The sequence below is a fragment of the Mustela lutreola genome, chromosome 12 (genome assembly GCF_030435805.1).
Source record: "Mustela lutreola isolate mMusLut2 chromosome 12, mMusLut2.pri, whole genome shotgun sequence".
NCBI classification, from domain to species: domain Eukaryota; kingdom Metazoa; phylum Chordata; class Mammalia; order Carnivora; family Mustelidae; genus Mustela; species Mustela lutreola.
This window is the reverse complement of record NC_081301.1, coordinates 45,809,369-45,822,046: the sequence shown is the minus strand read 5'-3', so window position 1 is coordinate 45,822,046 and position 12,678 is coordinate 45,809,369. Positions and strand designations below refer to the sequence as shown.

The window sequence follows — 12,678 nt, the reverse complement described above, 5'->3', positions numbered from 1 at the left end:
CTTTTCTTTGAGTCTGCACTAAATCCTAATTTAGATTATAAAAAGTTACATAGAAAAGCATGGTTCTGATGCTACATATACCACTATGGTTAAAATTGCAATGTGCTTTAAGTCTTAATGATGGCCATACCGCAATAGGTTAAATGTAAGAATAATTAGTATGCCAAATGAAAAGTTCAAGTGTTTGGTATGGCCTCAGCACTCCTGCAACATGCTAAAAAAAAAAGTAGCCTACAGAATTTAAGAAAAATCCCACAGACCCCAGTCCAAGGCTCTGCTGCCCACGAACCACTTCTAAGCAGAGAAGCCACATCACACAGTCTGACTGCCATGTTAGTTTGGAGTTGCCGTCTGCAATATGGACACAAAAAGTACCGTATGTTAGATGAGCAAGATAATGCAACAAATCAGTTTGTACAAAATTTACAGTGATTGTATTGATATTCCCAGCACGTCCATGCAGTGTGGCTTAATTGAATTTGAGGCAATTCCAATCTAATCTTTCCAAATTCATTTTAACATGTAGTTTTCTTGCACAAATTAAGCATTTTTAATTAAGAGCCTGATTTTCAAACAGTATTAACTAGTTACCTTGACATCTATCCTGAAGAACTACCTTAAACCACATCTCAAAAAAATTTTTAAATAATAAAATGAACCAAAAACACTGCATGCTGTCCTGCCTCTTAAGGATGTGGGAGAAGGAAGGAAATGTGAATGAAATTTATAGGGAGAAAAGGCACTCATGCAATTCATAAGTGAATGCTTTGCATAAAAGCATCCTTTCCCCAAAATATCAGAAAGGCATTAAAGGGAAACTATATTTGCCCACACTGTTACATTATAGTATAAATGATCCTTAATCCTGGGACTTAAAAGTGAATCGAAACCCTGTGAGGTTATTTTGCCACCACCGTCCAACTGATCTCTAACAGTTTCACTGAGAATTGTTCACATATACGAAGAGGTAGTAAACCAGCATCTTTCAATTGAAATAATTGGACCAATAAATAGGATTGTTTGGAGTAATGTTTATATAGGATGTCAGCTTTGTCCCTGAACGAAATCAAGTGAATGTTTTTTAATATGTAAATTGTAAACGCAGCATGATTTGAAATTAGTGCTGCTATGAGGCTTCCAATATAGTTAATGAGCCATTTACCACTTATTACAACTTGCCCAAATACTAAACAGAGCCACAATATTGGCAGAAAAGCCAAAGTTTACATTTTAGCCATATATGCAGATCCTTTAAATTGTCAACAGAATATTCAGAAAAACTCAGTCTCTGAAAATAGACAATGAGTAACAAAGGACAGCCAAAAACATATTTTACTTGGGTACTTAGGATTATAAAAATTTCATCCTTGGAGTTAAAACCTGGCTGATAAGTGAAATACTCTTGTTGCGAGTGATGACATTAACAAACAATGGATTCCATTTTCTGGCATCTACCAAAAGGGTTAAACATACTCTTTACAGGATGCCATGAAAATATTTTACACCTCCTCCCTTCTCCCACTGTTATCAGATAAAACATGATTCCATGTTTTTTATTTAAAAAGCAAAAAACCTACTTATAGTTGAACTAAACCTGTGAAGAAATAAAGTGTTTTTTATATCCATGAAATATTTTGACAAGAACCTATTTGTGGTTAGACCACATGTGTAGAATAGGTAGGACCACACCCAAGAGTTTAAACCAAGCTTAAATGTATGTCCTGAATACCCTTGGGAATTGGTATCTAACATTTTTCACTACATAAAACCATAGATTCACATTTAATGGCCTTGGTCCCGTCTATTCCACAGGAGGCGACACTAATAAGCTAATCTACTGACACCCCTCCTTCTGACAGGCCCAGGGATGTGAACAATCACTTCACTGCACCAACTAGCCAGGAAGGCTGTGTATGGAAAATGATTCTACTGCACTTTTACATTTCAAGCACCCCCAGACAGTTTCTCTGCTTGAGGGCAGACACATACCTTTATGGAAAGTTATAAATAAGTTGCTCACATGGCCCTTACCTTTATGCTGGCCAACAATTCAGTTACTAAAAATGTAAAGCTACTTCCCCTTCACTTAAGGACAGGCGATTCTGCTCTACTCAATCTACCACAGACAACACGGCCTGCACTATTTATAGATTCTATTGACTATGAAACGGGGGGGGGGGGGAGGTGGGGGGGGGGGGGAGGCCTTCCAGCAACACAGAACCATTCATTTTAAAGCTGAAAAAATAGTATTTCAATGTATGTTCACATCTTAATTTAAACATCAATTATGCCAATTAAGACGCCTTTTTCTCCTGTTACTCTCCACATAGTAATTTATGAAAGGCAATTCGGCATAGTTCAATCTAAAATATTCTAAACTTTCCCTGGGCTCCAAGAGATAATGATGAGGTGTTTGGTGGAATCATGATTTTCCAGGGGGTTGGAGGGGAGGCCTGGCAAGCCTCAATGTCTTCACATCCACACAGTTTACTTCCAAAACTCCATAGAAACTTTTTAAGTTCATTTTTTTCCTTTTTTATTTAAATGGCCTTCTGTGTACTATAACTTATAAATTTTCTTATAGCAGTGGATTTTAGGTAACCAATGTTATTGCTTGATTTCATCTACCTGGTTCCAAAAATTTTCACATGAGAGGAAACAAAAGTCCCTATTTTCCAAACCACCTAATACAGAGTTCTGAAACCTAAGGTTCATCAGTCTCCTTCCTAGTTCAACCTCTTACAGACAACCACCAAATAAGACAGACTGCTAATCAAAAACATCCTAAATATATTCTGAGAATTCTCATTAAGTACAATGTCTGCAAGGGAAAAAAAACGTTTTCTAAGACCTAGATCCCACCTGATTTGGGGAACAGGCCTTTGCAGTTTAAAGTCATAGTAGGACCACTGAGAGACCACTGCACATCCCATGGTGAGGCCTGTCCATCTTCCTGGATTTTTCCACTGTCACAGTTATAAACCCAATTTGGGGCCTCATGTTTCAACATCTGAACCACTGAACTATAGTTTTCCCAAAGGCTCTTCATCATCTTAATCCACACTAACACTACTACTCCCTAATAGATTTTCTTAAACCTGCGATAGTTCCCTGTTGTCTATCAAATTAAGTTCAAACTACTTGGTATAAACAGTATAAACATCTGAGACCCTCTAGAACTTCTTTTACCAGCCCACATATTCAAGCAACTAAAAATGTGAACCATTCCTTGTCCCTCAAACAGTTGCAATAAATGCAAAGCTATACATTCTCTGGCTTTGCTCATGCAATTCCATCTGCCTGGAAGGCCCCCAGCCATACCCATCACATATCTATATCCCTGGTTGTATAGACTAAGCATGTGAAAACATACCAAAGGACAAGAACAGTTATTCTTTTTTAAAAAGCTGAGCATGAAAGGGCAGTGACCTCCCTAAACACATGCAAACTTATTAGCTTTCTTCTATTCCACTTCAAGTATTTCAAACCAGAGATAATTATGAAAGCATATTTTCAATTTCTGGCATCTCCATAAGCCACGCTTATCCACTAAAATCCAAATTCGTGTTAAACAGCATAACAAAGAGAAACTATCTTAAGTGATCACTTGTGTACTTTCAAGTATTTCAAGAGTCTATCATGTCAAATTGCCAACTACATAAAAGCTGGATGCCAAGACAAAAACATAGTATAAATGTACTCCAACCTCTGGCCAGCAAGGTTACGGAGATGTCACATCTGGAATCTGGGTCTGACTTGAGGAAAATGGCAGAAGTAGAGGTAGATGGAAGAAAAGGGGGGGGGGAGGTCTTTATAACAAAGGTGTTTAAAAAATCATAACTAAGTTATGGATCTCAAATAGTTTTAATTTGATGCAGACTAGAATGTTTAAGCAAATATAAAAGGCATTATCTCTAAAAAGAACTTTGGCCAGGGTTAAAAGCTAGCATTTCTCTCTCATTTTGAAAGGTCCAGCTTGGATAAAGTGATTTTGGTCTGGACACTTCCTTCCAAGCTAACAGATTCTCAATACCATGAGTAGCAGGAACACGAGGACAGAATCAGGGAAGTGCAAAGTCTTCCCTTTGACTACAAACCTCTCTAAAAGCCAAGTTAACAAGGTAAACAGAAGGCATTTGTCTCTAAAGTTTAAGAAGAGAAACTACCAAAATAAAGCCAGAAACTTTGGTCCAAAAGCATTTTCCTTTGGGGAATACAAGGCAGGGATCTAAAGCACTGGAAATAATCAGCAGAGTAATGAGAACTTACAGATGAGAGCTGGGTAAGCAGTTGATGGGGCTATCCACCTAGCAAACACACCATTCCCACATCATAATTTTTAATCTTTCCCACTAAAATGGCATTTTCAGGATATATTTCAGCTCTACTGAATTAAGCAACAGAAGAACTTAAATCAAGCACTAAAATTACGGGGCTGATGTGTCAACTACAGGAATGAGCCATCAGTTTGTTTTCTTTAAACCTCTTCACTTTCCTTTGTCCTTCCTAAAATAATAAAGGTTTGTGGCTTTAAACTTCATGTGATTTCCTCAATCCTAGAGTCCCTGTCAATTCTTCACCCTACCTCCATAACCATTTTAGCTGCCTGACAGCTCTATAGATTCCTCAGCCTTGTCAAGCTCAGATTTTTGGCCTTGGGGTTAACAAGGGTCCAAGAGCTGCCAGAGACAATACAACGAACAGCTGTAGGAGTCACAGGGAGAATGTTCTTTGGCAGTGAACACCAACATTTCTCTGTCCCTGGGCCCTTTATGGCTCCTACAGACAAACTAGAGTCTTTCCTGTAGTTGTAAGAGCTGGCAGGATGAAAACCTTTGAGGTTAGAGAGTAAAGCAAATGAATTTAGGAGTCCCAAGTCCTCCCCTTCATTTTATGTCCACTTCAGGAATCCATGCTGGGCAAGAGAAAAGCAAAGCTCCGATGAGAAATATTTGCTTAAGCTTCACACCTTGTTCATTCATTCACTCCATCATCATCCATCCAACACACTTGTAATCAACTCCAAAGAGCTAAGGACTGTCCCAGGTACTTGAGATACAGTAATGAAGATGAATCCTGGAGTGTACATATGCAACAGGAGGTGTATACAGAAGACCACTAATGAACACATATAAGAAAATAGTCTAACAGTATTAAGAAGTGAATTTTGGAATAAAAGAAAATGTGGAGCTGAGCAGGAGTTGACAATGCAGAGAAGGCAGTTTTCAATATTAAACAGCAGACATCCTTAAGAAGGTGAACTCTGAGCAGGGTTTGGAGGAGATATAAACTAGCCACTGTGGGGGGCAAGAGCTCACCTGGATGTCCACATCCTAATCTCTGAAATCTATGAATATGTTGTTATATAACAAGATGGATTTAAACTGCAGAGTATTAAGGCTGCTAATCAAATGACTCCAAGATAAGGAGATTATTCAGTATAACCCAGGTAGGGCTGGTGTAAGCAGAAGAGTTGTTTTAATTGAAGGCTAAAGAGTCAGTGTCAGACTAACTAACACAGCATGAGAAAAAGACTAAACTGCCTTTGAAGATAGGGGACCGCCACCAACCAAAGAGTATGTGCAGCCTCAAAAAAGATGGAAAAGGCAAGGAAAAGAAAATAGATTCTCCCCTACAGACTCTAAAAGGAATGCAGTCCTGCCAACAGCTTGATCAAAGTACAGACAGACCCACTTCAGGGGGCTGACCTTCAAAACTGAAAGACATAAATTCACAATGTTTTAAGCACCAAGATTATGGTTACTTGTAAGAGATGTAATAGTAAACAAATACCTCCCCATGGGGATATCCAGAAGAGGCACATTCCAGGCAAAGACCATCTAGTGTGAAGCTAGAAGTAAGAGTGAGAGGAGTCAAAGAGGTAATAAGACCAGACCTTATAGGGCCTTGGAGGTGTAGGGGAAAAGAAAAGTTTCTTGGACCCTCCTAGGGTCCCTGGCTGCGTCTGAAAATAAAACTAGCAAAGAGAGATTAACAGGAGAAAAACAAATTTTATAAAACTTTTATATGTACATGGGAGCCTTCACAAGAAAATGAAGACCAGAAGTAGTGACCAGAGCAGGAAACTTTTACAACTTTTAGGTAAAGAATAAATTTGTGAAGAACTGACAAAACAAAGGGGTTGAGGCTAGAGGTATTAGTTGATGAAAAAGTGACTGGACAGAGAAGGGTTGGTTTAACAAGGTTTGTCTGTACTAATTTCTAAGCCCAAAATTCTCTGTCTCTGGTGGTAAGAATGTCTTCCTTCCTCCCAATACCCGGTGTGTACACTTCACATAGAGAGTTTTAGAACCTGTTTCAGGGGAAAGGGGGGTGGTGGGCAGGGTGACCTTTCTCCTTCTGTTTTCTCAAACTCCTTCAACTTAAGATACTCAATATGCCAAGGTGCCATATTTTGAGCCCCATCAGAGGCTACCATAAGATATTCAGCAAAACAACAGTATGTGGCAGTTGTAAAAATAAAGCATATATGATTGTATGGGAGAACTCCACCACTTTGGCAACAGGAAGACCTATCCAGAAACAACTACAGTAACCCTGATACAGAAAGACAGGGACTCTAACCTTGTGTAGATAAAGGCTGTTGTTACTGGGAATCCCAAAAGGTAAAGGCCACAAAAATTGGTGGGTACAGGTAAAGCACTTAAAAGCAGTCAGAGTCAAAGCAGCACTCTTCTCTGGTGACACCAGAGAAGACGATATACCCCGGAGAAAACAGTTATTAATGTGCTACTTTAATTATGTCAGTTAACTGTTTAAATCCATGATCAAGAAATCAGTTTTGATTCTAACTGTTCATAGGCTCAACAACTACCAGTGCGTGCCATTTATTAAGACCTGGGCACTAAGAATACAAGATGATTAAGCAAAGGAATGGCTTTCTATAGTAAGCTGTCTTAAGGGGGTTGGGGGGGGGGGGGTCTCCACAAGGAAATCCAACACATGAAAACTGAGTTTATAAATATTAAATCGAGTTATTCATTTTATATATGGATTGATTATAGAATGATTTTTTGATTCATTTAATACGTTAAAAAAAAGTTAAAAAATGGGAGACACTTGTGCTATTATGTCCCACAGCAGCAAACTAAGACTTAATTCCTAACTTAAAGGTAGTGTCAACCTATCCCAGGAATAAAACCTTAAAACTAGTAAATGTGGAATTGTCCAGTGAGTACTATGGAGGTAATTCACCTAACAGACCCCTTCTGTCCCTCCAAAGAAAGATGAGGTAATCCACATATTTTCTTTCCACTTATAAAAGACTCCCACTTTGTTCACTCTTTGGAGCTCCTGTTTGCTAGAAAGGATGCTGCCCCATTCTGGAGTTGTTGAATAAAGTCAGTGAGATCTCTGAGGTTTATTCAGTTAAACTTTGTTTTTGTTTTGATTTGGTGGCAGTGACAAGATCCAAAGTGAACTTGCTGATGACATCCAGGGCAACAAAAACATAAGAGTAGTATTTGCAGAACCCTTAAGTTCTAGGTCTTTCTCACCAGTCCCAACAGCCATGGTTAAGTTCTTTTACTTTGAACACCACACCCTGCCTCCATCAGGCTCCCAATCTAATAGGGCTTCTAGCTGAGGGCAGGTCAGCTGGTGCTAGCAGATGGTTCCACTAGGAACCCAAGCCCCTTGCCCTTGAGTCAGTCCACAATTTCCCTTTTTGGAAACCCAGTCCAGTACACACTCCTCATTCTTAACATCTGCTCATTCAGTCCTTTCCCAGTGCCAGGTTGGGAAGTGCTGGTGGTGTACACAGGGCCTTCTCTTGGCCGGTGTGCAGTAAAACCTCTTGGTTACTGCCACTGTGTTAAGGTGTATATTTATTTTGTTCGCGTAGATAAAGGCTATTGTTAATGGGAATCTTGGGGGGAAAAGGCACAAAAATTGGTGGGTATAGGTAAAGCACTTAAAAGCAGTCAGAGCACTCCCACCTAAATCAAAGACTCCAATGTTAGGATAAGCTAACAGGTTCAGTAACACGTTGGATTAATACTGGAGTCACCAGCCCACCATAAGAAACTTTCTATGCAATGAAGTATACTGTAAAACATCACAAAATTCCCAACCCAGATGCACATCTACCTTCCAGCCATCCATCTGGCTCCCAGGGATCCAAAGGCTTACCTAAAAAAAAAAATCTTTTTTCATAAAATAAAATAAAAAATTAAATTAAAAAAATTAAAAAATAATAAAGAAGATCTTTAAATTCTAAAAGACTAAGCAAACCACAATCCAGGACACTTGCTTATTTTAAAGTCTATGATCCCAGAAGCTGTAAATATCTACATAAATAACAAAATCTTACTAAAAATAACCTAGAATTAGAGAAGCTCACAGTGTTATGTCCTGAGAGCTCAGCTTGGTAACCAACCTGGTTGGAGGGTGGGTCAGGGGCCCCAAAATACCACAGGGCAGAAATATGGGTTGAACCCCATTTGAGGCAGATATGCTGGACAGAAATGTGAGCTGCTCTCCACTTGTAGTTAAGAGTCCTACCAAACCACTGCCAATTCCATCAGGGGAATTACAGTGGCCTTTATGAGAAATGTTCCAGTAAGTAAGATCATTTAAGAGGCGCACAAAAAAAACTAAGGGCTCGCCGATTAAGCAAAAAGAATGGGATACCTATTTTAACTGATATGCAGAAGGCTACAAAAGGTTTCAAGATTCTGGGCACCTGGGTGGCTCAGTCATTAAGCATCTGCCTTCAGCTCAGGTCCCAGGGTCCTCGGATGGAGCCCTGCATTGGGCTCCCTGCTCAGCAGGAAGCCTACTTCTCCCTCTCCCACTCCCCTTGCTTGTGTTCCCTCTCTCGCTGTGTCTCTCTCAAATAAATAAATACAATCTTAAAAAAAAAAAGTTTCAAGATTCCAAAATAGCTTCATTGAAAGAGTCACTGTAAAACGCTAACGACAAATTAAAGACACAAGAGAGGCCTGAAACAAAAGACTGTAAGATGAATGCCAACTCCTACTGCTCTCCTCCATCCTTCTTTATTCAAGTACTCATTCTAGTAATCCTGTCTAAATTGTCTTTCTACTCTAAAAAGTTTACAGGACCATAAAAAAAAAAAAAAAAAGAAAAAAAAATTCTGCCAAGTTAACAGACTAACTTCAGGAAGATAATTCTTATCAAACAACAACAACAGAAGTGAAAAAGTCAATTAAAACTTAAGACAAAATGAAAATTTCTTTTAAATGTCTTCTCCACACTTATTAGTAAAAAGTTTTCACCATGTGAGCAAGTAACCTCAATTTATCTCACTTACCAGAAAAACAACTTAGATCCAACTTCTTCCATAACTAGTGAGTTTCGTTTCGTATTATTATATCTGACTGACAGCAGTAATTTAAAAATAGAAGCTACATGATCTCTGCATCTACGTATTTGGATGTCTACATGTTCATATGTACCTACACATACGTTATACATGTGTATTTTCTACCTCCAGATGGTAATGCCAAACATTAATTTGTAAAAGAACTCTATCTAACTGACATTAAGAAAACAAAGTGCTGATACAAATTCAAGTGTCCCTAGAATTCTCAGAAAAGTAACAGAAACTAACCCAAGTATTCTTCCAGTTCAGGTGGAGCTGGGAAAATATTCAGTATTAAAGTCTACTTAAATTTGTAGGTTTAGTTAAAATAAATATATCTTTAGAGTTATCGACACTGAATATAATGCATACAACTTTTATTCTACCTGGATTAGTCAAGTAAGTTCATGTTTTCCGTTATAAAAGTTGTCAGCCAGAAAAATAACTTGGTATGATGAAATTTCTTAAAAGTAATCGAAACATGATTACTGAGAATAAGTAAATTAAATAGATGTAAGCAAGATAAAAGTTTTTAGGTAAATTTTTTTTAATAGTCTCCCCAGACCTTCTTGGTAACCTGAAATCTTACAGTTCTGCTAAGTTAAATTAAAGGATGAATAATCATTAAATATCAAAATCATTTCCAAATATGATAAAACACAAGAATGCTAATTACTAAAAATAGGCTTATCCACTTTTGGCTTCCTTTACAGAGGAACTAGAGATAGATATTTTGGGTCTATTAGTAAACATGTTCTGTGTCATGCTGAGAAATTTACTATGAGAAACATATGTTTCTAGAAATTATTTATAAATTTGCCAAGCCACAGAATGCTAATTCTAAAAGACAATTTACAGTTGTATACTTCTTTACTAGAAATTAAGATTTTTAAGCATTAAGAATTCTAATGTATCTAATTAAAATGACTAGAACTACGTATTCAAAGGAAAGTAGAATATGGGTTGTTTGTTCTGGCTAGAAAAGACATGAGATTTGAAGATGGATTTCTATTAAGGGTAAATGAAATATATTTCCCAAAGTAAAAGTGGGTTATTTCATAATGGAAAAGGGGAAAATAAAGGACAAATTAAATAGAAAGTTGGGAAGAGAGAAAGAGAATCTTACCTTGTTTGGATCAGTTGGCTAAAAGTAAATGAATTTATTGTAAGGGTTATAAAAGCAAGCTTTAAAGTCAGTAGTGCAAAAATTAGCACTCAATTTTCCTTCATCTGCTAAAAAGACAGTTTTTTGGAGGACTACTTGTCTGCTCCTGGTAAAAATATTTTAATAGGTTTTTCTTTACCTTTTAAGCATTCTTCCTGGAAAACACAGATTTTGTGTCTTGTCAAAATAATTTCCTGTGTTTCATGTCATTTTTTTTTCAGGTCTTTGATTATTTTTGAAATCTCAGTCTTCCACATTAAAAGAGGTTTTAAAAGAGTTTTGTTGGGTTTGTTTTTGCAACTACTGAACTTTCTGTGTTTGCATTCAAAATGTTTAATTGTCACTATGGTTAAATGGATAAATAAGTATCATTTCAAAGTGACCTAGGATCCTACTTGACCAAGTGTTTCAAAACCTTTTGGATAGTTTTAATAAACTTTACAGAATCAAATTCTAAATGATGTCTTTTTGACCTCAAACTAATTTGAGATTTTTCAGATGATCCCTGGAACATCTCAAAAGTTATGGCTTCTCTCCTTATCAAAAGGGAGATGTTAAATTAGACTTATGTGATAAAAATTACATGAGAAGCACTGTCAAGAATACTAAGCTTTTTTATGCTTTATTTGTATAAACATATGTTAGAAGGACTCCAGAAATTGTATCTAACGACAAGAAATCTGATATATTCTGGTATAATGTTATCAGTCATAACTGCAGTTATCTTAAATGTTATATATTACAAAAATAACCAAATTTCCTTGTCAATTCCATTATGATGAACACTCATCAGATCTTTTAAACATGAAATCATTTTTAAGCCTTTTGTCTTTTGCAGAGTTACTGTTTTATTCTGACGGTTTTGCAAAAGGGTTCCTGTAAAAGTGCTTCATCTTTAAGGAGATTCACGGAAAGCACTTTGACAACTCCAAGTTTTTGTTAAGATTAAGTTCATAAAACTGCACTGTGTAAAAAAAAATCACCAGAACTAATAAGGAAACTGGATTAAAGCGAACAAGTATTAATGGAGAAGAACTATAACCTTTAAGACTTTTTGTTTGAAAACATTGCCGGTTCCTTAGTATTTTGAGTTTGTAGACTTATGGAAATCTTTTTTCTTAAACTGTCTATGACTTATAGCAATTTGGTAAAGTATATACCTTTGTAAACAAGGAGGAAACATTTTTCCCCCTACCAAATCCCTCCAAAATTCAAAAACTTTTGAATAGTCTTTACATGGCAATATAGAGATTTACATAAATTCAGTAATAATCTATTCTCCTTTACCAGGACACAAAAGGATATACTAACCAAATTATCAAACCTTTGAATGGGATGGTTATTACAACAGATGTCATGTGATGAGGAGTCCTTTAGCTTGGCTTCCTGGTCTCCAGGTTTTTCAGAGTTCAATATAAGATTCCTTATGAAAAGTTCCAGCAAAGGCATCTTAAAAAAAACCTTACATGGTCAACAACTCTTTTGGTGCACTTATGTTAAGCCGAGTTTAACACAAACAAATGCATTTTACTGTGATTACCTTTGGGGAATGAAATGAGGGTAACTACAGAGAAAATTTGTTTATGCCTTTGTTGATATTAAATTTTAATCTCATTATCTTTGAGGCTATATACCTGTAGAACCAACTGGGTCCTAAATTATTCTAGTTTCCTAAATTATTTGGCTATGACTTTCCAAACCAGTGTTTCAAATTATCTCCCTCCTTTTTTGATTTGGAACCACTAAGAACAAAGACTGCCCCTAAAATCTCCTTGAAAGAACTACACCAGGTCTTCCTCATACCCAGACAGCAGCCAAACTTCAGGAACTAAAACATCAGGCACACCTTTCACAGGTAAAAAGGCTTCACCTGACATCTGTGGTCCTGTACAAACACTGGAGACCTTCAAGTCAAATTGCTGAGGAAGAAAAGTAGTTGACATGGATGCAGACTGCTTCCTCCCAAGACACCAAATCAAGACTTCTCACATTAACTAAACATGAAACCCTTCTGTCTTCTCTTTCTTTGCTTCACCATAGCATTGGGCTAGAAAGATAACACCATCATCTTTATCTCCCAGGCCACTATTAAGAGGGGTAACCTCTCAGACTGCTGAATTTATCATCAAAAACGCCAATCTGCCATGGTTCTGGAGACCCCCTTGGT

General features: G+C 37.2%; 1 protein-coding gene across 9 annotated transcripts in view; it reads right to left on the bottom strand.

The window, feature by feature from the left end:
* The window catches only part of ELAVL2 (ELAV like RNA binding protein 2), a 168,805-nt gene that overhangs the window by 73,920 nt on the left and 82,207 nt on the right, over positions 1–12,678 (bottom strand). For 6 of the 9 annotated variants that reach the window (XM_059142846.1, XM_059142844.1, XM_059142847.1 and 3 more), the window contains exon 2: positions 261–351. The exons of the other annotated variants lie outside the window; for them this stretch is intronic. In XM_059142846.1, the coding sequence (XP_058998829.1) occupies positions 261–332 (72 nt within the window). In that variant the 5' untranslated portion in view covers positions 333–351. The remainder of the gene's footprint in view (positions 1–260; positions 352–12,678) is intronic. 9 annotated transcript variants of the gene reach the window in all.